Here is a 27204-nt window from a genome sequence, read left to right as displayed (position 1 = left end):
AGCTTTTAAGTTAGTCATTTTTTAAATCCATGTCTTTTGTCATTTTTCCATTTCTGGGTCTTAAACAAGTTGATTCGATGTCCCCCCCCCCCTAATGTGACCTCAAATGAGAAGAACCAAACCCTCCCCCCCAGCTTGTTGCTCAGCTCAGCTGGTGCGTGGAAGGGCGTGGCTCGGCAGTTTATTCTGCATTATTTACATGCATTCTCTGACATGTATTTCAGGTGGAGCATCATCTGACACACTTGAAGGGATCTCTGAGACCTGTGGTGACACGTTACAGTACATATGGGACCTTTATGTTAAGTGCTTATGAGTTCACTTCAGCATGACTTAAGCACTTAAATTGCACTTATTAATCTTGACTTGTCCAGACTTGGGTTTATCCTTGTGATTCGTAAACCAACAGTGACCTGTTCCCACCTCTGGTGTGTTGTCCGTAAAATAGATAAAATTGCACAGAAGTGATGTTTGAACAGGTGCAAAATATGGATCCCTGAAGTTCTGCGGCTCTTTTGTCTCTGGTGATCTACAGTAAGGTCTTTATAATATTTAAATTCTTTAAAAAAAAAAAAAATTCCCATTCAGAAGCACTCTACCCAGTGACCTGCTGACCGTCTCATTTTGTGTTGGATTACAGAACTAAGACGGGTGACGTCACAGTGTGCTCATTTACAGACGGCGCATTGTGTCATTCTTTTAACCCTGCGATGGACAAACACAAAAGCAGAGACAAACCACAGGGTAAATCAAGCTCTGTTTCATGTCATGTGTGGGAGGCTGTTTTCTAAAAGCTTAAGTTGCATTCAGAGAGAGAGTGAGAGAGTGTGTGTGTGTGTGTGTGAAAGAGAGACAGCGAGAGAGAGCAATTTGTTTATCGGAAATAAACAGATTGAAAAAAAAGAGAAGGAGAGACATAGAAAACAAGTCTGCATTAAATAGAAATTGATTTAAAACTTTGTGTCGGTCTAAATCTCTACAACACTTGGCACTTTGCAGCGCTCCAGCTCTCTCCTTAGTCAGTTCAGAAATTGCACCCACAGTGGGGGGCCAAAAGTATTAGGACGGCATATGCCATGTATTATACAGTAGTTCTCCCTGTGAAGGAAGCAGGTGATGTCACTAATGAGTTCTCGCCCGTCTGTCTGTAGAGTTAATCAGCTGGATCAGTTAATGGATGGAGTTAATGGATATGTGGCTTTTACCCTCTGAAGCCCCAGGACATCAAACGTATCAAATTTAGGAATTTTAAGTGAATTAGGAACTTCTGTGCCAAATTTTTCACCCAGGCATGGAACGGGCGAGTGACATCAGGGAACTGCAGAAATTATTATTATTATTTTATTTATTATTATTTGCACAGTGCATTGTTATGGCAAGGAAACAAAATGTATATAAAATTACAGCGGCACCTCAGCGCACCAATTTAATCCGTTCCGGAAGCGAGTGTTTAAGGCAAATGTCGTATTGCGAAACGCATTTTCCCATAGGAAATAATGTGCATGCAGATAATCTGTCCCAGCCATTTCTATCACTATAATCATATTTTTGCATGTAAAAACAAAACATTTACAAAAGACATGGAAATGTAGTAAAATATTAAATAAACTTCACTTAACCTTAATGTACGATTCCTCTTGGCACCGGCTGCTTTAAAAAAACAAACTGAAAGCGGCTCCGTTTTCTTCTTGCTAGCGTCACTGCTAATGTTCTTGAAACCCATGGAGCTACGTCTTCAGTAATTCCTGCATACAACGCAAAAAACACACAAAAACTTACTTTGCTTGACAAGTTTTGCAAGTTTTAAACGGCTCCCGGACGTACGCGGTTCAGTTCGGCGCGGTTCGTTCTCTCGTGTGCTGAAAATACTTCACAATGCCGAGGCAGATTACTTGCAAAAATTCAGTCCTTAAAATGAAAAAATTCCTAAGGCGGGGAGTTTGTATCCTAAGATACCAATCATAAAAAATTACTATTGTGTTCAAATTCAAATTCAAATTTTATTTGTCACATACACAGTCATACACAGTACGAAATGTGGTGAAATGCTTACACGACCGCCAGTGACCCTAAAAGAGAATTACAGCTTATAATAGAAATAAATATGAATAAAAGAAATGATAGAAAAATTAAATAGAAAAAATTAAATTAAACTAGGAAAAATAGAACTAAAAATAAAAATAGAAATATTTCTATTTTTCTATTCTATTGTATTACTACAATTTATAAAAAAGTAATGTAGAGATCTCCTAAAGCTTAGATATGAAAGATAATAGTTTATATAATATATATTTTTTCCTCTTCGTGAGTTAAACCAGCAGCACATTTTACTTTTCCCACAGCTGCTGGTGCTGAGTAACTTTTTTATTTTAATGTAACTAGTATAAACTATTAAAATGCTAAACTAGCCAGCTCTATACACATAGCACTGCTCTAACATCGACCAGCTTCATTGTTCGCTTTGTTAACGTTCCTTCTTGTGCTCTGTTGTAGCACGAACTAAATAAAATACGTACAATTTACACCCACTGGAACCAGTGGAAACAGGCCAGTAAAGTCGTCGCGGGTAGGTGTTACAGTGATTTCATCTCTCTCACACACACACACACACACTTATTGTTTAGGTTTTTTTTTTTTCATTGTTAATAATACTCGTGAACAACAATTCTTTCACCACACCAAGTAACCTGTAAATAGTTTGCTGTTGGTTGCTAAGCAACCATAACACACAGTGATGAGTGTAGTCAATTAGTGTTGGCTTAAAACCTGTCCTGGTAATACGGAATAATAATAATAATAATAATAATAATAGTGTGTGTGTGTGTGTGTTTAGGGTTTGAATGCAGAATTTAGAACTGTTTTATTACAGTCTTATTACTGATTAATAATCTTGAGTGCCATAATAATAACATTATGGGAAATATTAGCTAACTTTGACCCATATATTACATATTTGTTTTTGCTATTTGTGTGTGTGTGGGTGTGTTTGAAAACGAAACTCCCTATAAAGAAATAGTAAGTCATCAGTCCCACACAGATGCATAGTGGTGAAAAAAAAAACCTCCACATTTAATCAAGAGAAATTGTTCCCCCTTCTGCAGCGCTCTACAGATCTGTGGAGGTTTTATGCAAGTTGTCTTTAAAGTGATTGAATTGCAACGGTTCAGCAAAGCCAAGAGTCGTAAAAAGGAGGAGAAGAAACAAATTGCATAAGCAGAGGTGCGAAAAGTCTTAAGGACGTTGGGTTTTATATCAGTGTCGTCTCGCATGTTGAACTGGAGTGCGAGTAGAAGAGAAAATCATTTGGTGGTCGTAATGTTATGGCTGATCAGGGTGTATGTACAGTATGTACGATCACAGTTATTGCATCGCGTCATGTTGTCGTGTTGCTCCTGTTTGCACATCTGCATGTTTTTTTTTTATGTTGTCTTGTGTGTCTTTTGTATAGTAATTTATATATATTTTTCAATAATTTATAGTGGTTTGTCTTGAATAGTCAGATAATTAGGTGTCCTAGTTAGTTTCTGTTAATTAAGTTTGTGTTACATGTATATAGGACCTTGGTCCTGGAGGAACTACTTGCCATATGCCACGCCCACAAAACAATATCAAAGGCAATGGGGTTACTGGAGGTCATATAGTGGTTTTCTACATGCTGTATGAGGTTCTATTACTCGCTCGGATCAGTTAGACAGAGAATTCATATTTATTTAGATTTCTTTTTGGTCAGAGATAAAAAAAATAATAATTAACTCACCACAAAGAACAACTGTATTTTGCATAGTTCATCTGTGTGTGTGATGTATTTAAAACCACAGAGACAAGCCACAACCATATAGCAGTAGGAGGAGACGGGGAGGAATAAGTGACACATCACACCCAATCCAGTGCAGTGTACACGAGGACTTTTATCTTGTATTTAACTTATTTTGTAATATCGCTTCTGTTTATGCCTTTCACTGGAAATATCATACCGTTCTTAGGTGTGTTAAAAAATTAATTATTTATTAGGAAATAATCTGCATCATAATAATAAATATTAATATTATTATTGTTTTTAATATATTATTGTTATAATCATGTGGCAGCGTACATCTTGTCTCAGCACACACTGCATGGGGTGCGCATTTTATCAGCCGTGACCGTATCCAAGGCCAATTTCTTTATTTATTTAGTTTTTTTTGTAATGAAGATGCAGTTTTTTTTATTACATACTTGTTTTACTAAAATGCCGACATTTGCTGCTCGAGATGTTTTGTTTCAAATCTTCAAAAACATTTTTGAGAATGAAAAATAGACTCTTGCAGCAGAACTGGTTACACGGCATATACAACTTCAAGAAACATTAAACAAATCTGATGGCTCTTTTGTAGATTCGGCCCCCCAGAGCGCCACGGTGAATCGGCTCTAGTGCGGACTTGAGGAAACAAACCATGAGTGAGGACAGCCTCAATAACGTGGGTTTAATCAATTTCCCGTTCCGTTAATCTCCTCATTTTACGCATAGTAAAGGTCCTTTATGTGTCTGTTTCTTTTTTTTTTTTTTTTTTTTTTATAAAAAGAGATGATATTGTTAATATACTGGATGTATTTTAAGGATGAAATTGGACAAACATCATCGCGATAAAAGGATAAACAACAGGAACCAGGCCGCAGCCGTCTGTCTCCAACACTTTGGCTAGATGTTGTTTAAAAAATCAGACGTAAAAAAAGCGGCGTGTCCTTCAAATTCCCACTTGCGTGAAAAAGGATTAACATGTTGTCACCACCCTGCCATGTGTCCTGCGAGCTGTACAACAAGCCGTTTAATTTGTTTTCCACAGAGCAGAGTCATTAAAATTCCTGATGCGATGCTTGTTATGCTTTTTTTTATGTAGTCAGGGAGATTATTAGAAAATATGCGGTCAGTAATTCAGCACGGTCGAGTGTTATCGTTCACGATGTGAAAAGAAAGAGAGAAAAAAATAAATTATCACATTATTGCAGATGGTAACACAATTCAACATCAGGACGATGAGAGTTTTGTCCGTTTTCCATAAGCGGAATAAGACACCTAAGGATATGTTGTTTACAGTAAATAATCAGTGACCTGGTGGTGTAATGAGGTGAGGTTAGAGTTACTAATACAAAAAGTATTATTACTCATTTGTCTTCTATAACGCTGTATCCTGTATATAGAACATACAAACTGAAGCCTTTTTTTCTGATAAGTCTTGCTAAGAAATGGTTTTCTGATGGACACGCAGCTGTTTAGTCCCAATCCTCTGAGTTCTCATCACGTTGTGCGTGTGTGTGTGTGTGTAAATGCTTGTAATCCTATATGGCCTTAGTACAAATTCCTAAACATCAGCTGTTGGAGACTCTATAGAAACGCTAAACGAGCAGAGCGTCTGTATTAACCTGCGATTTCCCGTCGCACCGATGTCCGATCTGCACGTGTACCGTAGGAAATGGATCAACACCTTCCGACCAATCGGAATGCAGCATTCGGCAGCGCTGTGCCATAGTAGTTACATCGTTAAGTACTGTCCCTTGCGGTTCAACACGTGACTGTGACCTCTATCAGACCTTGAAAGTCAGCGTGCTGTTAAAGGGAGCAGTGAGATAGAGACGCTATTCGGCTGCTCTGAGTTCTTATCTGTTCCGCACAGCAGCTGCCGCCAGTGCAACGTGTGCTGCACAACAGGATTCAGATCACCCCCCCCCCCCACTCCCCCAAGCTGGAAATAAAATATATCATATACTGTACAATTATATCCAAGGCTCCTAGCGTGACCGTGGTAATGCAGAGTGTCTCGAAAGTCTCCATACACAGAGGATTTATACACAGCCTGGACTAGGGAAAAAAAAACAAAAAAAACATCCCGTCTCTTGCATGACTGGAATGTGGTTAAGGCCTGTCCAACATGTTATTACTTCCTGGAAGGACAGTGCGGAACCATCAATCTCGTGGAAGAAATGTGCTAAGAAAATGATTGTGATTAAAGATTTGATTATTTGTCACATGTACCTTACAAAGTGAAACTATTAGTATTATTATTATTATTATTATTATTGTGCATATACTGTAACAGTTTTGTGCCAGAGCGCAGGGTCAGCCTGGATACACCACCTCTGGAGCAGATTGGGTTAAGGGCGCTGCTCAAGGGACGTGCTGGGGCTTGGTCGTGCTGGGGCTTGAACCCCTGACCTTCTGAGTAGTAACTCAGCACATTTTGAGCACCTTTTGAGCCACCAATGCCCTCGGAGGGAAAAAAATTATAAATAAGCATGAATGGTGATCACTTAAACGCTTGTAAAGTTGCATAGTGTAAAAAAAATACACACGCATATCTATCTATCTATCTATCTATCTATCTATCTATCTATCTATATATATATACACAGACACACACAGACATTGTGTTTGGACACAATTTCTAATTCAATGTGTTTTATTTGTGGATTTTTTTTTACATTCTAGAATAATACAGTAAGTCCCACTACATGAGTTCCATTCTGAGAACCAACAAACATTGTCTAGATACCAAGAAACTTTAACAATTAGGTATACATATTATATTACAAAAGAAATTATAAGCAAAAAAGAAATGATTGAGCAATGTTTGCCATCTTTTCACCTCACTCCGTTGTCTGTGCAGTACCATCCTTACGATGTACACCGGACATGTGATCTATGTTTCATGATTAAACACGCACGAATGCATGTTCATATCTTCAAAAGTTTGTAAGTCGAATGTTCATATGTAGGGGACTGTATTGAACTTTTCAAAACTCTGCAATTATACGTTTGGCATTAGGTAATTAAGTAAAAACAACCTCAATTTTGCAAATCTTGCAAAACTCATCAAATACCGTTATGAAACTGGCTCTCATGAAGACCTTTCCAGGAAAGCAAGACCCAATCTTACCTCTGCTGCAGGTACCAGCCTTAGAAATCACCAATTACCAAACAGCACCCCAGATTAGAGCCGTTTTACAGGATTTACAGATCATAGGTAGCAGATACATCTTAATATCAACTGGTTAAAGGAGATTGTTGTAAATTTTGGATGCTACAAATCAGGATGGAACGTGGAATTAGAAGGAGTGTCCGGAATCTTGCCTGGTAGTGTATGTATAGAAGATATGAATATTAATGGAGAGAGACGAAATGATGAAAACATCAAAGCAATTCATTTGTACAAGTGGCTTAGTCGGGATTTAAAAGCCCTTGTAGTCCTCATCAGAATGTCTCGGAGCAGTTACTCTGATTAGCATGTCCTTGGGGAACCTCATTAGCACCGCTAATGGATCGGATCACAAAATAAAGCATTAGCACCGCATCCAACATACTGTAATCATTCAATGGAAAATGAATTATTACTTCGTGTGTGTGTGTGTCTGTGCTCATATGCGTGTGTGACTACACTTCTTAAACTCCATGATCACGTCTTTAAGTGTGTGCTGATCCATGTGGATGCGTTACTCTATTATTAATTATATTAGAGCGAGGATTACCGCTTAGTTAAACCGCAGCACTGTTGCATTTTGCATTCTGGTTGGTCCGAATTTTTACTGACAGGTTCACTGTACTTTAATTTCCTTGGTACTAACTTACACAAGGGCCGGTACGCATAATTTAGAACACAAATTAGTGTAACAAACGTTCCATCGATGCTTGTTTATTTAAAATAATTATTGTATTATTTTCATTATACAAGGTTAAAGCAACACTTTACGCCATGCTGTTAATGGAAACTAATCCACTCCAAAGTAGAGGCATTCACTTACTGCTCCGTTATTCCTATAACAGCATGGCACTGTGGGTTTTCCTTCCCTGCATGTTGCAAATATCATTGTTCGTTTTTGTGGAAATACTTATAAACTTGATTTATCTCAGCCTCTGCCTGCTACAGCTGTCAGTTCTGTCGTCTTTATTCTTTGAGATCACGGATTGTTCGTGTTTATGGATATCGTTATCGTGTTTTAGTGACTGATCCTGATTTAGGGAAACGATTATAGCTCTAAGCAGAACTAATTACTGCAGCACAGATACCACAAGAAAAGGCCTTATATCTTTTCTTTTGCTGATCACACACAAGCAAAGCGTTACTCAATCAGCCACAGTCATAACATGAAACTGAACCAGAGCTCGTATATCTCATATATCTCGTATATGTCTCATATTCATTTAGATTTAATTATGTTGAACTCTCTGGTTCCATCGCATGCTCTGCTTCTCTAATTCTGGTATCACAACCTCTGTGAAGCCTACCGCTTTCTCTTTGGATGTTGTATTAAAGTTTGCCATGCTGCTGTTTCTCCTACCATTAATAATTGTAGTCTCATTAATGGAAATGTTCTTTCTTGTTTTAAACATTCTTTAATTCAGCCTCTTGCCAGAATGCCCTGCCTGGCCTGACATTTTTTTTTATATTTACAGAACAATCTCCAAATTACTGTTTTTATTAAAAGTTCTAAAGAACGTAAGCTATTGCCAGCTGTCTTTCACACTTACAGTATGTGAAAACTGCATTCTGGATGAGTTTCAGTCAGGTTTTAGGTTGCATCATGGGACAGAAAATTTGAACATGTTATACATCCTTCTTTATACATCTCATTGCTGCTTTTGATACAACTCATCACAACCTCCCTGGGATCTAGGGTAAAACATCAGGCTGGTTTTCATCCTAAATAAATGTACATGTATTTGCACTTTAGTTAGGTAAATGTACATCATCTTCAGCTCCTATTGCATATGGTGTACCCCAAGGCTCTATTTTGGGCCCCATTTTGCTTTCTGAAAATTTGCTTATATTTTTGTTTGGGAAACCATTAAAAAAAATTTAGAATTTTATATCATTGTTATGCAGTTGTTGCCCACTTGTACCTTTGAAACCTAATTATGTCCATATTTAAATATCCAGTTTTGATTACATTCAAATACAAAGTAATTTGTCTAGCTATCATCTATAACGCTGATCTTGTGTCGGGCTCATCACTTTAGGGAACTAAGCAGGCTACACCATGGAGGGCATGTCTTTGTGTTCTCAGTAGCTCTCCCTAGCCTCTGGAATAAACTACTTTTTTTGCAGTAAGATCTGCTTCAACTATTTAGGAATTTAAATCTTGACTTAAGGCACAGCTTTTTCCCTTGGCATATGACCAAATATAATCCCTTGACTTTTTTTCACCATGTCATGTGCCTATTCTGTCATTTAAATAAAGAGGATTTGTATATTTTATAATCTTTTCATATGTGCTTTTTATTTATTTTACCCCTTCTTGGTGTGCTTTTTTTTTTTATCTTAATTCCTGTTGGTTGAACAGCTTCGTCTGTGTTTTTTTTTTTTTTTTTTTTTTTAACATGCTTTAAAAAGAAATCGAATCGAGTACGTTGTGACCTGGGGTTATACGTGAACTAGGAACCAAAGAACAAAGCAAATCACTTTACTTCAATCTATAAAGTAAATTATAAAAGTGATTATAAAAGACCATCCTTTAAGATTCTCCCCTCTCTTTAAAGGTTTACTTTAAAATAAGAATTTTATACGAAGCTATGACACTGAAGTCTATTTACATAAATGTAATTTTTTTTTTATTATTTTTATCTTGGTTTAAAAATAGAATGTCTTTTTTTAGGCTACATGGCAAATCATATCTTTATCAATCATTTTATTGTCTTTGAACATGGACTTTGCACAATGACGGTTAAATGTAATGTATTTAAATCTAATCTAATCTTATATGTTTCTGTTTATTATTGTGTATCATTTAAGTTTCTGTTTCATCTTTAATAGTGTTAGGTTGCTAATCATTAATACATAACCATGATCGAAATGGATGATAACATGGTGCAGTTCTGGACTTTGATTGGTCAGAAGATGTTGATTAATTGTCCACCACAGCAGTTTAAACAGAAGTGCATTAGTGCAAATCACAGTTTTATATGAATGCACTCGTTAATGTTTTTTATAGTAACAGCTCATAGAGGAACTTGTATGATGGATGCCTGTCATTAATGTATTAAGAGAATGGGTATAATTATAAATAATGTGACATTTTAACTACTGAGATGTTTAACATTTATGGAAGGAGTCTCCAGTTTCAGTCATGTGTTAAAGCTGTAATGTGGAGATTTCTGGCCTCTTTTTTTTCCTTTCTTTTTTTTTTACTTCAAAAGAGAAAAAAGTGCTCCATATTAAATGTGATTATAAATGTCTAAAATGAAACCCATCCTTGATTATTTTCATATTCTATCAAGTTTCATATCATTACTTAACATCTTCAGACAGATTATAAAATGAAAGCAGTGTCGACTTGTGGTTGGGACGTTAGCAGTCATGCCTCATCTTGGCGTTATCCATTTTTCAGGTGGAACGGATCGTGGACAAGCGGAAGAACAAAAAGGGCAAGTGGGAATATCTAATCCGATGGAAAGGCTACGGGAGCAAAGAGGACACGTGGGAACCTGAGCACCACCTCTTGCACTGTGAAGAGTTCATCGATCAGTTCAACAACCTCCGTCTGCAAGACAGGCGCTCCAAACCAGCCAAAACCAGCACACATGCCAGGGGCCGGGACGGCTCCAGACCCCACGGGGAAACGCGGAAAAAGAAAAGGACTAGCGGGGGAGGAGCTCCGGGACCAGGTGTCCCACATAAACCGAGGAAAATGAGTGGAGGGAAAGCGCCAGGGGACAGAATGAGCAAACCTGTGACTTATAAGCGAGTGGATGCGGGACTTCAGTTTGTGCCTCCCATCAGACGCCATACGAATGGACTTCAGAACGGAGACACGGACCCGCTGCATTATAGGACTACTTCCAGGACACAGGGTGTCCCGAGCAGCCGGGTGGAGAGGATGATGGGTGAGATGGAGATGAGCGGAGCTGCAGCACCGCCACCGCTCAGAGATGAATTGGGTAAGGCTGATATGAGATACAGGACCTCCTCACCTGTGTTTAAGAAACATGATTTATTCCGACATTATGAGTGTCTTCTGTTCAGCCGCCCCGAAATTCAATTACTATGAAACTTGCTTTTCAAATGTATGCAGTTCCTCGCTTTGCAATTAAATTATTTCTTATAAAGAAGTTTAAAAACAAGGGAGCCGAGACCGATTTTTATCCTCATGTGTCTATAAAGTAAGAAATGTTTTACGGTGCCTTCTTGTATGAAATCTATTTTTCCGTCATCCTTATTGATTGCAGTAAAAGCAACGATGCAACACCACCCCATACACTCGTACAGCAGAGTGCAAAAGTTTGCACAACCTTCTTCAATGTGATTTTTTTTTTTTTTACATTTCTTTTTAAAACGTATCAGAAAATGGCCTGTGACATTAAACACAAGCAAGTAAATAAATAAATAAATAAATAAGATATAAAAAGTTAATAATATAATAAATAAGTTGATAAGGAAATAAGTAAATAAGCATATAAGTTGAATAATAAGTAAATAAATAAATATGCAAGTTAATAAATAACTAAGGAAATCTATAAGTAAGTAAGAAAAGGTATTAATTAATACCAAATTGATAAGTTAATAAGTTTTAATAAATTTATAAGAAAAATAAGTAGTAAATAAATAAATAAAAACGTATATAAGTAAATAAATAAATATAAATAAACCTGAACATAAATTAAATAAGTATACAAGTAAATAAATGAGAACATAAGTATGTACATAAATAAATAAATAAATAAATAAATAAACATGCAAGTTAATAAACGAAAAAGTAAATAAGGTGAGTAAATATATAATAAAATATGTAAATAGGTATGTAAACAAGCAAATAAGTAAAGAAGGAAAAGTGAATAATAGTTTAGTATGTAAATAAATCAAAATAGCAAATGAATTTATGTATCAAAAATAAGCTTTCTCTACAACATAGTCGAACACATTGACCATGAGATGAGATTGCTGCTTTCAGGATTATACAGGGAAGTATTATTTCTATTATTAAAATGATTATAATCATAATAGAACTATATTATTAGTACGATTTGTCGTGGAGTCTTTTAAAGACTCATTAAGCCTCATTTAAAATAAATAAAAAAGAAATAAATCTTCCTCCATATATACCGCCGTTGTGTTTCCTGAAAGGATCACAGCTCATGAAATTAACTCACAGCTTTAAAAGATGTTCCTCATAAAGCAGCTGGTGTGTGCAAATGTAAAAAGCTCCGCTGGCATTTCGAGCGTCTGCCGCGAACAGAGAAACGTTCGAGTAATTCTTGTTGCTTGTGATGCAAATTGTTGCGTGTGACATTTTACAAGCCGCAAGGTCAGGCTTTATCATCCGAATGTACCGCTGGTGGGCTTCTCAAAGTGCCACGTTTTCATCTGCTCGGGTGGCATCGTCATTTCTGTTCCATTAAAAAAAAAAAACTCCTTTTTGATGTGTTCCTTTTAGAGCGTTCCTGTTTTAACATGTATGATAAAAATGCATGGACGTGGAGTAGTACTGATGAAAACCAACAAAACCTGGTGTATGTTGTTGTGTTGAATTTATTATAATCTTTATCACGACCACTGTAGTTATTGTGAACGCAGAATAACGTCACTACGCTCAAGTCGAACCTTCATTTATGGTTTATTCATCAACCATTTCGTTCCCTGTGACTTTGCCTGTGGCCTGGATATTGTTAGTTTGAGTATGTTAGCACCTGCTGGGATTTTCATTTACAGAACCCTAAAGTGTCCTCAGAATAGTGCAGAAAAACAACAAAATAAAACGTTTAGATGAGAAATGTCAGAAGACAGACGGGTTCAAGCTGACAGAAAGGCTACAGTAACTCAAATAACTCTTTTACCACCGCAGCGAGCAAAAACCATCTCAGACTGCGGAAAATGTCAAGTACGGTAGATGAAAATAATTCCAAATTTAATACATTGACGTATTATGCATTGTTTTAAATTGCCAAACTTTTATTGTTTATTATTATTATTATTATTATTACTCCTGAGTATATGTACATCTAATGAAACTGTGACCCAAATCAGTATTAAGTCATTGTTGTTGTTTTTTTTTGTTTTGTTTTTTTAATGTAGAATTTTTCTTATGTAAACCCTTAAAAAAAAAAAAAAACACCTGTGTAGATCGTTGTAGGGGAATATGTAAAATTATGTAAAAAAAATTTTGAGGCACAAATTTGCCGTAAACAATGCAATTAAAACATATTTAAAATACATTTTAAAACTCACTATATTAATGAAGTTTTTATTACAAGCTCCAAATTATTGGGTGCTTGGAGCAAATACTTTACATGGTGCTTGGCTTCATTTCAAACTTTTAATCTAAGTAGTTATTTGTATTTTTTTTTTTAAATACAGACTAAACAAACTACCGCTAGGGAAACATTTCGATGCGTTATTTAAATGCCGCCTCACATGCATCTGTAACTAATGTGTTCTAATCAGCAGATAAGTTTATGTTGGAGTGTAAAATCTAGTAAAGATATGGTTCATGGCATTACGGTCTGATCTGACATCCGATCTGGCTGTTTAGAGATTTATTTATAAGATATTGTCTGACTGTTTTCATTTGCTAAGCTCATAATTAAATTAAGTGATTAATAAAGGTTAAAACTCCCAGTAGATAAACACATTTAATTATTTTTTGGAATCACATATGCTTTGCAACAAGTTTAAAATACTCAAATATTTCACTTTTTAAACACTGATCTTATTTCTAAACAAGGATATTTTAGATCATAGAAATATCATTATAAAGCATTTCTGTTCCACTTTGTACGATAACCCAGTACTGTACCTGTTCCAAATACTTTTTTTAAAATACAGCATTTTGTTTATTTTACCTTTCATATTTAAAATTAACAAAATGCTGCATTTTAATTTTAATCACTCACCAAAGTATATCGAATTTTTATTAATTTATTTATTCTTGTCTGTTAATTGATGGGTGGCACGGTGGTGTAGTGGTTAACGCTGTGGCCTTGCACCTTCAGGGTCCGGGTTTGATTCCCATCTCTGTGTGCATGGAGTTTGCATGTTCTCCTCGTGCTTGGTGGGTTTCCTCCGGTTTCCTTCCACAGTCCAACGATATGCAGGTTAGGCTAATTGGTCTTCCCAAATTGCCCGTGGTGTGTGAGTGTGTATGTTTGTGGGATTGGCACCCTGTCCAGGGTGTCTCCTGGGATAGGCTCCAGGTCCCCGCGACCCTAAATACAGGATAAAGCGGTATAGAAGATTCGTGAGTGAGTGTAAATTGATGGACTTGAACGCGCTGGCTCTCACCAGGCTGCTATTTCTGGACCAGACTGCAGACATTTATTTCTTTTTGCCCGTTGCCTTTAAAATTTGGAGTGATGACCTGTTCCTGGTCCTTTCTTAAGCCATTTTTCACCAGCCGTTTGTGCTGCCTGTTTTAGACTTGATCGATTGATGGGATCAACTGACAGTTTAATTAAATTGTTTTGAAAAACAGAGGGAGAGAGATAGAGAGAGAGATGGATGAATAGAATTGACAGGAAGAATGATGAATGGTTCTGGTGTAATGAGTTGTACTGAGCAGCCTGGTTAAAGAGAGATGAAATGAGTAATAGATTTACGGGCTGGACCTATATTTTAACTGGGTGACACTAAGACCCTGTAATACAAAGACGCACGTAATTGTAAGTTTAGCAGGAAGAAGACAACAACACAATGTAGAGAAGGATGGCGTGAAACGTACTCGGCTGAAGAATGGTCAAGGCCAAGCGAATCCTGGTGGCAGGAACGGAGAAAAAAAACTCTAAACTTCAAGACCTTACAACGTACCTCTAAAATAATCAGGAGGTATGGACTGGAGTTCGGATGATGTGGTGTACAGTATGTTCATGTTGCTGTTGCTGGTAATCCTCCTGAACATCACACCCCATGGGACATCAAAAGAAAAACACAAGAAGAGTGCGGTCCAGGCAAAATCTGATGTCTTTTAGAAGTAAAAAGTGCAAACCCACAGACAGGCTCACTTATGAGAGTCAAGATCAAAAATCATGTCCGTATTTACTTATCCTTGTACAGGATTAAGAGTTGGTTTAAGAAAGTACTAAATTTTGTTAATAACTCCATTGCTGTGTCTAAAAAATCCAAGAACATAAAAAAACATCCCCAGCATGCAGACCCGGCATGTTTTTAGACACCGTATCCTTTTGCTACTCTTGTCTAATATTTCTCCGGATCGCATTACAGCTGGTGGTTAAGTCTCTGGATATTTCTCTTTCTTGCATCACCTATGAGGTTTATCTGCTCTTACATTCTTCAAGTCAGAATAGTATTTCAGTGAGATATTAGATTCCAAATTAGGGTTCAGATTACTTTTGCATTTAGAAAATTTAGCAATCATCTTTCTCCGGAAGAACATTGAAGTGCTGTGTACTGTCCAGTAGCTTCTATCTACAGACCCCGCGGTCGAGCACCTGAAATATGCAGATGGCACTACAGTCATCTGGCTCATCCAGGACAGAGACGAGTCTGCATATAGAAGCGAGGTTGAGCGTCTGGCTGTCTCAAAACAGTGGAGATGATTTTGGACATTAGGAGAAACCCCACTGCACCTCCCGCCCACTCGCCATCATGAACATGGTAGAGTCATTGCGGTTCCTGGGCATCATCTCTTATCATCTCTTAGGACCTGAAGTGGGACAATTACATTGACTCCATCGTTAAAAAGGACCAGCAGAGGTATTTCCTTCACCAGCTTCGGAAGTTCAACCTGAACACCAGGAGAGCCAGGCACAAGAACATGTTTCTTCCGCCAGGCAATCAACCTCATCAACAGTCAAATGTTCTCCCCACTATGCAATAAAACTGATATTAATTTGATAATACCCCACATCCTTTTCCTTTTCTTGTTTCTGGAAGCTTTTGACACCAAAACTAATTCCTTGTATCTGCAAACGTAATTTGCATTAAAGCTCTTTCGGATTCTGATTTCTGATGTGAGTCATGGTGGAAGAGCCAGAGCAAGCCAAAGTTAACAGGATGAGAAGAAAAGTCAAGTTGAAAGAATGAGGTGGTCTGGGGCATTCACAGAAGGATGGGTGGGACCTTTCCAGTTCCTAAAAGTACTTTAATTCCCAGCATGCTAATGAAGAATAGAAAGTAGTTCCAGTAAAGGAAGCCTGAATTGCTGAGTCAGGTTTGTGTACACGAGGTTTCATGCCACACTGAAGCAACTTTTTATGAGACATACTGTAGATGTTTAACTTCAGTCTTCGGTTATGATGTGTTGGGTTAAAATGAAACCTCCAGCGTCGCCACCCCTTTACAGATGAGATTAGACACTCCCAGGTTTGGTGATCAGACAGAGAATCTCTTTTAGGCCTTGTTCACATGGGCGTTAAAATCGAGCGTTTTTCTTGCGTTGAGTGTTTTCTACACATAGGAGTTAATGAGAGTGTTCACACGGGCTTTGGTGACGTGCGTTTGTCCGGCTGCGCGTTTACACGGCATCAAAAATACGTTGCATGCAGCTTTTTCTTGGTGTTCAAAACCCAACAAATGCAAGGAAACCGCTTCTAGTGCGTTTTCTTCACGTTCATTTTACTCTTCGTAGGACCGGATATATCACATGATTCTACATGCTATACATAGGGAAATCCGTAAAAAGTAAAATAAGCAAAATAAAATAAAATGTTGAAAAACATAAGCGGAAATTTTCGCATTTCTTCATAAACCACAAAAAAAACTTCCTTTAATCCGACGTCGTGCAGTCAGAGAGTGAACCCGGTAGCGGCGCGCTTTCATATCCAGTTCCCGACACACTGCCCCCACAGGTTAACACACAAACTACAATTTGGGCTGCAGACTGACGTTAGACAGAGACAAACGAACGCCCATGTAGAAGTCAATCGATCGCCACTACAAAACGCAACATAAACGTCTAGGACGTTCAGAACAAGTTCGTTTATCCAAAAATTTAATGCCGGTGTGAACAAGGCCTTATTGTTGTCACACTAGGAAATTAGTTAAAGGAAAAAAAATTCTGTGGAGTAAAAAAAATTGGCAATTTGAGGGGCAGTAGTGGCTATATGGTACAGGCTCTGGACTACTGATCAGACGGGAGTAAATTCAAGCCCCAGTACTGTCAAGATGGACCCTTGGTGTTTTGTGACTCCATATTTCTATTAATCTGGGATATGGAATAAATAAATTCTATTTTTTTCTTCTGTATAGACATTCATGCAGAGACCCTAATGGGAAGATATTTGCAGGGGGAGAGAAAAAATCTGAAAAAGGAAAAAAAAATCTGGAAAAAATTGAGACCATGTGACTCATATTTCCTGGTCAGTCTTCCAGCGTCAAAATACGGAAAGGGCGGGTACATCAATGCATTTTAGCCGTTCATCCTGTTCAATGTGTAACGTGTGGAGCGTCTTGTAGACTAACGTTTGTGACTTTAACTTGTGATCAAATTTATCATAGCATGTCTTGTCCTGTTTCTTGGGCAGTATGGTTTCCTGTGGTATTCCTCTTGACCTCAGGAATGTTTCAACGTCCCCTCTTTATTTCAGCCAGTGGACAGCGCTAATGTTACTTCAGCACCACAATGCCTAAAATGCATTTCCATTCTTCAAGTATGAGTCACATGGTCTATATTTCTTTTTTTCTTCTATGTTTAGATTATTTTTTTATCCAACAGAATTTCTTTATTGGATCTGTTTTTTTTTCATAGCATTCCCCACCCCACCCATTTTCCTTAAGTGGCTCTGGAAGAATGTCTGTGCAGAAGAAGAAAATATAATTCATCACATATTCCATTTTTTTTTGGGGGGGGGGGGGGGGGAATTTTCCTGACTTTCTTCCTATTTTAGTCGTAACAAATTCCCACCCGCTCTACCACATCGAGGCTGCAACCACCAAACATAGAGGGTAAAGGCTAGCACATGTTTCATTTTAGCTCTATAAAGCCACCAACTGCATCTTTTAAAATTATTTGCTAACGCACCATTGGGGGCGTTATAACACACTCTGAGTACAGCACTAGCCGTTTTTTTTGTCCCTCCCTCTGAGAGAGCTCGGCCAATCAGCTCTCCCCAGGCCCCTGGGTGCAAGAGGCTACAGCATGACCCGAGACTCGAATCAGATGATGGAGCGAGCACGTTACCACTGCACCACTCAGGGTTACATATCCCCGATTAATAGAAAGCTGGAGTCAAAGAGCTTTAAGGGTCTATCCATCTTGGCAGTGCTGGGGCTTGATCTCACTCCCTCCTGATCAGTAGCCCAGAACCTGTACCATATAGCCACTACAAGCTTCATGGTAAGCTATACCACCAATAAAGACACGATGTTCTTCATTTCAAGCCACGAGAATGCAAAAGGAAATGGCTCGTTCTGGTACAGTGCCTGGACCTTCAGAAATGCGGACTGAATGTTCGCCAGATGGTTCGTTACAGCTTTAAATAGACAAGAGCAAGATTTTTCTCCTTAAAGTGTAGTCATCCGATAAAAAACCCTTCCTCTCGAGCAAAGAGATGATAAACATCATAATTCTGCATTGGAACTGGCACTGCATGTTTCACCAAACAGATGGAACATTATAACAGCATTTCTGTCAGATTTATCCAGAAGCTGTGGTGCGCTTAAGCGGGGTGCGTAGATTATTAAGGCCTCCGTCACGCCGCGAGGAAGACATTGAAGTTCAAACTGCATCCTAAAAATATCAGAAGAACGCAGTGGAAACGGGGTCGAACGTTGTCATTGCTTCTGGCAGGTTGGTATAAATACCATACTGTAATAAACGCGGTGCTTTTCATCATGAAGTGACGGCGTGAGGAACTGGATCCAGTATTTATACTTAATTTCTCTGAACGTGATAAACGCGCAAAAATCCTGCTGCAGTCACGCCATAATCTATGCTAAGCACCAAAAGACGTGATATCCTTGGAGCACGTCAGTGAAGACCCTAAGAGGTGTTAGTTGTGCAGTCGATACTGTGGTTACTCTGTCATTTTTACATTTCTACTGTGTCTTGATTCGACCATGTCCTCACCGGGCTTGCTTTTTTTTTTTCTCTTTTTTTTTAACATAAAAAAAGCTTGTCACCTCCATGACAAGGAAGACAGCGTTACATCCTTACCAGTTTCTACTGTGTTCCTGACAAGTTGTACAAGTCGTACTGCGGTGACACAATTTTTTTGCAGACGTTGTAGAAATGTGGCTCAGTGTGATGGCGATGTCTAGACTGAGTGTCAGCACCTCTAGTCATTTTACTTTGTGCTTTAATTTTTTTTTTTAAAAAACAGAGTCTATTCTAATGCAATAAACCCAGACAAATGTAACAGTAAAACAGACTTTGTTATTTGAACAAAGGCAGTTTCTTAAAACAATAATTCCAATGGGTTGAGCGTTATCTCCTGGTGAAGAACGGTTATACAACAGCACTAACATCACCTAGTAATCCGAGGTTCATACTGGAATTAATGATTATTTCTTTCCCAGCCATGTTGTCCTCCTTTCCCGTCACCCTGCTGCTATTATATAAAAGCACATACTTAAGTCCAGACAGAGTCTAATCATCATCCTCTTCATCAGCGTCTTCATTTGTCTTTCAAGGTTAAGTAGAAATTGTCTGGTTGAAGGAAGTCAAGGTGAGTGGATTTAAATTTGAGAGAGGGGTTTTGTCGCAACCCAATTGAGGAGAGAATAATTCCAGGTTTGCGTGAAAGAAGAGACTTATCGAAATGGCTCACTGACGGTAAACACTGCCTCGTCTAATAACAATAACAATAACAATAATAATAATAATTATTATTATTATTATTATTGTTAATATGGTGAAGTTTTCTAGAAGCAGGCGCTTACTTTGATGTTTTATGGAAGGAGTCTCCAGTGTTACGGCTGTGTAACAGTCAGATGTGAAGTGACATGACCAGCAGTGTAACATGGAACATGACGAACTGTCCTTGTTTGTCATGAATAATAAAACATAAAGTGAAATGACACTTTTGGATTCTCCACATTAAAAGTAACTCTGAATCAATAATAATAAAAAAATCTCTGCTTCATTAAAGCATCATGCCAAGTTTTATAGTTTACATAAACACAACTTATATTCTGTATACCATTTACAACTGCAATATAAACATTGCTGTAAACTGTAATACGTACATAACGTTAATATGTATATAAACACACGTTAGTTCACATCATTGATGGTTAAAGAGTTTGTAGCAATAGTTAACAGGTTAAAGCTTAAAATAATCTGGATTTTACAATAATTGTTTAATTATATGGTCTTGGCTTCCGCTGGATTAGTGGCTAAGTATTAGAAACTTGTACAAAATGTCGTTCACATCTAAATTTTGAATCTACTGGCATTTCGTTCTTATTACAGTTAATGGGAAAGAGAGGAAATAAACTTTGTTTACGCCTTGTTTACACTAAGTTGTACTTCTCTCCGGCACATAACTGCTCATCACTTTTCCTCAACATTTAGATTTCCATTATGGTGCAGGTTAAACTTCAGACGGAGATCTAAGGACTGCAGGAGATTCACTAAATTCTGTCCGGACTGTTTTGTTTGATGCTGCGACAAAATCTGACCAGACAGACAAAACTTTCTGAGACTGGTTTCGGATCCTCCAATGTAGGAAACATAAACACATCATTAAAAGAGAGAGTTCAGACCAATGTACAGACAACACCTTCTTTTATTTTTGTAGATATAGCTATGTTGTGTATGAGGGATTTATAGAACGTGATCCCAGGTATATTTTCAGTTCTTGAACGTTTCTTTAAACAGGGTCACCTATTTTTTTTTTAATAGGTGAAGAACAAACACACCTGCTTCAGTAAAAGAGAGAGAAAAGATGTCTGTGCATTATTGATTTATCTCCAGAGATCCTTTTTAAAATCTGCTTTAAAAATATTCACTAATGTTATTGTGTATTTGTTTACATTCGTTTATGGTCTCCTCTTTTATTCTGCATGTTAAAAGCGTATATAATGTGCTATAATTCTATTGTTTTCTACCCTCGTTAAAATCCTGTCGTCCTTATAAATGGCACCTTTTGTTGTTCCTCCTAATCGTGCACTAACAGGTTCACCGCTCCTAAATGGAGATGCGCATTTACACAGCTCAGCCAAGCGGAAACTGGCCGAAGACAAAGGCTACATTTTCGACAAGAGGCTGAGGTACAATGTCCGGCAGAGCGAGACGAATTACAGATTCAGGGACATCGTCGTGAGGAAGGAAGAAGGATTCACACACGTCCTGCTGTCCAGCCAGACGTCGGATAACAACGCACTGACGCCAGAGGTATGTCACTTTCGGTAAGACCGTGATATGACACGAAGGACGCGTTCCTCAGCTGCACAGACATCAGGGACAGAGCAGACCCAGTCTGATCACTGATTACATGAGCTTTTAGATAAAGTGACACACACACACAACATCAGTTAAAATCATGATACCATGAAATTTACCTTGACCTTGGAAAAGTTATGCATGACGTGAGAAATGCTTCTAGTCAGTGTACTAATGTTGTAAACAAACCAGATCTACAATTCTGTAATGATCTAATGCATCGTTCGGGAATTTGTTTTACAAATCTGATCTTTAGGACTGACTGACTACACTGTTATTTGAAAGTGATCAGATACGATTCGGCTCTGTTCAGACCAGCAGCCCAAACTCGACACGTTGTTACCGTGGTAATGACGCCCGAGGCCTGGGTGCACTGCAGTAAGTGTCTCGTGTGACGTCAAATGCTGCCGACTTATAACAGCAGACAGATTACAACACGACGGTTAAGAATACAGACATCATAACATCTCACTCTTCAGATTATATCACTGACTCGTTGTGGTTATGTCGCACCAGCCCGTCCTACAACTATGAATTCACGTCCATACACGTGATCGCATGGACTTGAATTTCTGCATCATGTTGCGAATGGCGTAATGGACAGGTTGAAATCTGACTCGAGCGGAGAGAGCACCCAGACAGAGGCACAACTTTAGGAATTCTAACCACTTCTGGATGCTGTTCACATTGGATTTGCAAAGATCAGATTCAGTGTCGGGTTTTAGCAATCTGATCCCAATTTGACTCTAATCTGACTCTAGTCTGACTCCAATTTGAGTTCAATGTGACTCATCTGACTCCAATCTGACTCCAATCTTAATTTCAATCTGATTACAGTCCAACTGCAATCTGGCCCCAATCTTGATTCCAATCTTACTCTAATCTGACTCCAATCTGACTCTAATCTCTAACAAACTCTGTGAGTAATTAATCCATATTCCTAATAGCTTTATGATCCAAATGCGCCTGCCTTTAATAAAGCATTAGAGACTCGTTAGGATCCGTTAACAATTTCTACAAAGCTTTCCTAAATTAATTGCTACTCTGTATTATTTTTTAATTTGCTTTGTGGTTAAATGTTGTTTTACTGCTTAATTAGGAACTTCTGGCAATGTTCATTATTTTGTCTCAGTTTCCGCAATAATCATCTGAAAGACAGGCTTACTGCTTAATGTTAGAAACGTAGACACAGATATAGAGTAAGCTTTCATAAAAAAAATATATATATATAAAGAAAAGATTTGTTAAAGATTTTTAATGTTACGCTTTAACTCTCTGTTGTGTTCCGTTTTAGAAGTGTAATATCTCTTTAATTTAATTATTTAAATATTTTTGGGTTAAAACTAAACAGTCCCAGTATTTTCATGAACTTTTAAATGTAATGAAACTGGGTCATATTAACTAATTCATTTTAAAATATGATTTATTTGCATGGAAATGGTAGTCAGGTTATTTTTAGCTCATGATGAAACGTGATGAAAACCAACCAGTCGCTTTGGATTTTAGTTCGTGACACCATTCCATTCATCTCACTCATACACTCCCGCTTGTGAAAACACACACCGTCTGATGTTAGCTGGGTTCCCATGAATACTGTTAATAACATTAATAACTGAGTTGCACGTTAAAGTGTTTCTGCTTTACCTTTCAACTCTCTTTTTTTCCGTTCTCTGGAACCTGAGAGCTCTGTAGACCTCGGTGAAGAACAGTTTAAGTACATGAGACTGTAATTATACTTGCAAGTTTAAAGTGTGCTTTAAATCGTACTTCAAAAGAATTAAGAAAAGAAGACGAGGTTGAATCTCCTGAAATCATTTTAAAGGTCCTTTATTTGGTTATTTCTTTAAAATAGATGACACAGGTCTCAGAGCTCCCCGTGTGCGTGCACAGATTAAATACCTCTCGGATTTATTTCTTATCCTCAAACTGCCATTATTTCACTCCTCCACCAGGTGCGCCGTTTCAGTGTTTATGTAAATGAGCTACTGCTGAGCCACACCCCTCCAAAGAACAGCATTGCAATAAGGAAAAATGTTTAGCCTCGTTTTAAACATAAAATATATATATATTTTTTTTCCTTACACTTTTGTACACACACACTAGAAAGCCATCTGCATGGGTCCAACTATGATTAAAAGGGCAGTTTTGCATAACAGGTGCCCTTTAAGGCTTAATGAAGTATCTGTTGATGAGATATATTGATGATGCTGCCACCACCATGCTTCAGTGTTTTGATAGCTCCTTCATGTTACTGCTTGTTCAGGCGAGGCTCCAGGATTGTTGGAATCCAGTATATTTACACTGATATCATGTAAAACTCCATTCTAATAAATACGTGTCATCTGGTTGCAGTTTATTTCCTTCAATTTATAAGGAATTAATAATTAAAGAGCAAATGAACAACCCTGGTTAGTCACTATAAACCTAAGAACATACAGAAATCTTTCTTGGACTTATTGGAATTATTAAATTCTTATTTTTTCCTTTCTTATATTCTATTTGGACCCACGATATATTTTATGTTATATTTATTTAATTCTAAATTAAAATAAAATAAAACCTAATTTATAAAACAAATTCGTATTAAAAGCAAGTTTGTCTCCTTTTATTCTGCATCTGAACTGATTTTTTCTTTAAGTATAATAAAAAAATTTAAATGTAAGTTTGCTGTTTTTTTTTAATAAAAGAAAGTGATATTTTTATTCAATGTCTACAATGCACAAATTTTAAGTTTTTTGTTTTATAACAGATTTATCACGCTGCATGTAAACAGCTGGTCTATGACTCTTAGAGATCTGTGTATATCTGTAACCTTGTTTAAGAATAATTATTTTTTAAATATTGAAATAATTTTCTTATAGAATCTTCATTTTTATTTGATGGTGAGAGAATTGTTTTTATCAAAGCCGTATGCTTGTTTTTGTATCATTTTATCCTCTGTAAAGTCTTCTCCTCCTCCGTGTAGTGAACTCTGTGGGTTTAGCGCTGGCACTTATCCGTGCCGCTCTGCCCCCGAGCTTCTGGTTCAGTCTCTAAATCGCTTTAATTTTCTCTACTTTACAAACCGGTGGTGTCAAAAAACAGAGAGAGAGAAAAGAGAGAGAGAGAGAGAGAGAGAGAACTAGCTGTGACTCATCCCAGAGGATGAAGGCTAACAGTGCAGATTGTTTTCTTCTGTTCTGGCGTCTGGTGTTTTGTGAGCGATGACTGTGTACGTCTCGCTCCCTCACGAGACGTCAGTCACACTCAGCGTGTTGAGTAACTAATGTGTGCAACGAGGTCCTTAGACATCACTCTTTTTTTTTTTTAAGCCATCCATCTTGTGCTTTTCACGTTAAATGATGTTAAATATTCCTAAGAAGGAAAAAATGTGAAAACATTTCTAAATCATAAAAAAAAAAAAATTACATCCAGTGATTAACAACAACTAACAATTACATACAACATTGACACCAACCAACCTCAATCAAATAACAATGATGAGACTCTTGGCCGTAGTAAAACATTAGAACACAGGAAACGTTTAATGAGGATCCTGTCTAAACATCCAGCGAATGGAACGCCTGATCCTTGAACATCAAGTACACTCGATCATTCACCAACACCACTTGCACATTACAGGAACTCAGCTGGGAGTTATTATTGCCACATCCCTCGTACAGTCCTGACCTCGCCCCAAGACATTTCCACATCTTTGGGTCATTAAAGGAGTTCCTGAGAGGCCGGCGTTTCAGACATGGCTCCAGTGTACTGAGAAAACATTTTACCTTGATGGTGTCCAAGCACTAGTGAAACACTGGGATAAGTGCATTAGTGTAGCAGGAATTTATATCGAGAAGAGAGTTTTTACTCTCAAAAATGTGTTCTGCTATTCTGCGCAATCAAAAGTCCTGGTTTGACTTGAACGCCTCTCGAAGGATTTTAAATGAGCCTTTTGTTTTTGTTGTTTTGTTTTTTTTATATTCATTAGTGAAAAAAAAATCTAATCGTGCAGGAACGATGAATTTAAGAATTTTTTTTTTTTTTTTACTTTTGTCTTTTTCTACAACTTTTCATTTTTTACTCGTACTTGACTTTATCAGTATAAGCGACATCATGCCAAAAGTATTCGCTCACCTGCATATGAACTTGGGTAACATTTACATTTAGCCATTTCAGCAGACACCCTTATCCAGAGGGACTTACAGTACATGTTTATCTCATTATACATCTGAGCAGTGTTAAGGGCCCTGCTGAAGGACCCGACAATGGCAACCCGGTGGTGATGAGGTTTGAACTTGGGACTTAACCACTGAGCTCGAAATTCCCATAAACACACTCCTAAACCTTGTGGAAAGCTTTCCCAGAAGAGTTAAAGCTGTTATTGCTGCGCCAACATCATATTAAACCCTGTGGATTACGAACTGGATGTTGCTCAAGTTTATATGCATGTGATGGCAGGCGAGCGAATACTTTTGGCAACATAGCGTAAGAGACAGACTCCTGTTTAGTCTGTACTGAAGTGAAATAAAACAATATTATAAAAGAATACTGATGTATGAAATATGACTCTGTTCAGAGCGGAGATGGAGCAGGTTAAAGCGCTCAGAAATAAAATAACCAGGTTAGATCTAAAAGATGTAAGTGAGCATTAGAGATGAGGAGGGCGTGCTGGAGGATCCCTGTGGGGATGCAGACAGAAGTAATCAGACTCTGAGCATCTCACGTCTTCATGCTTGCTGTTTTTGCCCTTGATCATTTCCTCCGAGCAGCCGGAGAGACAGTTATAACGTCGTCCTCGACACCAACAATCGTTTTGTTTAATGTCTTTTTTTTTTTTTTTTTTTTAATCCTAAAAAAATCTTTTGCTTATTTTTTCTATCCGAAGATAATGCTCATTTAATTTTGAAGCTGTTTATAATTGGACAGAAATGTCCCTCGCATGGCACTCACACGGTGCACTGAGGTTTGTTTATAGCGGAGGGTTCTGTCAGGATTAGCCGCGCTGCTGTTCTGAGACTCTAATAATGAGTTGGAGGGGAAAAGTCGCTTCCTGTTTTATAATTAGCCGCTTTCAAAGCTTGGTAAATATATGCTCATGAATCCATAAATCCACTCCGGTCTGTGTTTAATAATTGTTGGGGGGGGATTCAAAGTCCATGGTAATTTTTTTTTTCTTTTTTTCTTTTTTTACATTTCATAAAATAGATTCTGAATACTAATAAATAAAATTTGTAGAAAAAGAGAAGCATTTGCTGTTTGCCCAGGATTAAATCAATTACCCAACCAATTAATCAGTCAGTTAATGAGTTGTTATTGTTCTTAAAAAAAAAATTAAATGTAGAGAATTTAAATAAAGTTGGAAATATTTTTTATAAATATGTCAGTTAAAATAGAACCTGCAGAGGATACAGTCTAAAAAAATACATGTTATTTAATTAATAAATGTATGTATGTATTTATTTATTGAGGCTAAGAAAGAAAGAATCATTCTTGGATGAATTTGTGCGAAGAATTATTATTATTATTATTATTATTATTATTTTCAGTGTAGAAGGATTTAAAAACTTAATTAAAAACTTTACTAGTTGGTTGCAATAAATGACATCATATGTTAGCTAGCATTAGCACACTATAGTACAGTATATTTTTTATTAATTAATTAGCTAACCAACCTCGGCATACAAATGTCCCTTCTTAAGCCTCAAGAACTGAAGTTTTGCAAGAAACTTTCCTTGCCATACAAAGAATTTTTGGTATACAAGCGAAGGAACCAAGGAATCCAAGCGAAGCGAAGATGTTTTTTTGCACTTTATACAAGATTTAGTGAAGACGTAGCCCCATGTTATTCAAGAATGTTATCAAGGACGGTAGCAAGAAGAAAAGGGAGCCGCTTTAAGTTTGGTTTTTAAAGCAGCCAGTGCC

The 27204-nt window shown here is 37.4% G+C and overlaps 1 protein-coding gene across 2 annotated transcripts in view; it reads left to right on the top strand.

Moving 5' to 3' along the window:
• The window catches only part of LOC128527946 (chromodomain Y-like protein 2), a 61084-nt gene that overhangs the window by 24002 nt on the left and 9878 nt on the right, over window positions 1-27204 (top strand). For both annotated transcript variants that reach the window (XM_053500620.1, XM_053500619.1), the window contains exons 2-3: window positions 10357-10906; window positions 21035-21252. In XM_053500620.1, coding sequence (XP_053356595.1) covers window positions 10357-10906; window positions 21035-21252 — 768 coding nt within the window. The remainder of the gene's footprint in view (window positions 1-10356; window positions 10907-21034; window positions 21253-27204) is intronic.

This window comes from Clarias gariepinus, chromosome 7, assembly GCF_024256425.1.
Source record: "Clarias gariepinus isolate MV-2021 ecotype Netherlands chromosome 7, CGAR_prim_01v2, whole genome shotgun sequence".
NCBI lineage: Eukaryota > Metazoa > Chordata > Actinopteri > Siluriformes > Clariidae > Clarias > Clarias gariepinus.
Note: the sequence above shows the minus strand (reverse complement) of the source record. Positions and strands in the feature narration are given on the sequence as shown.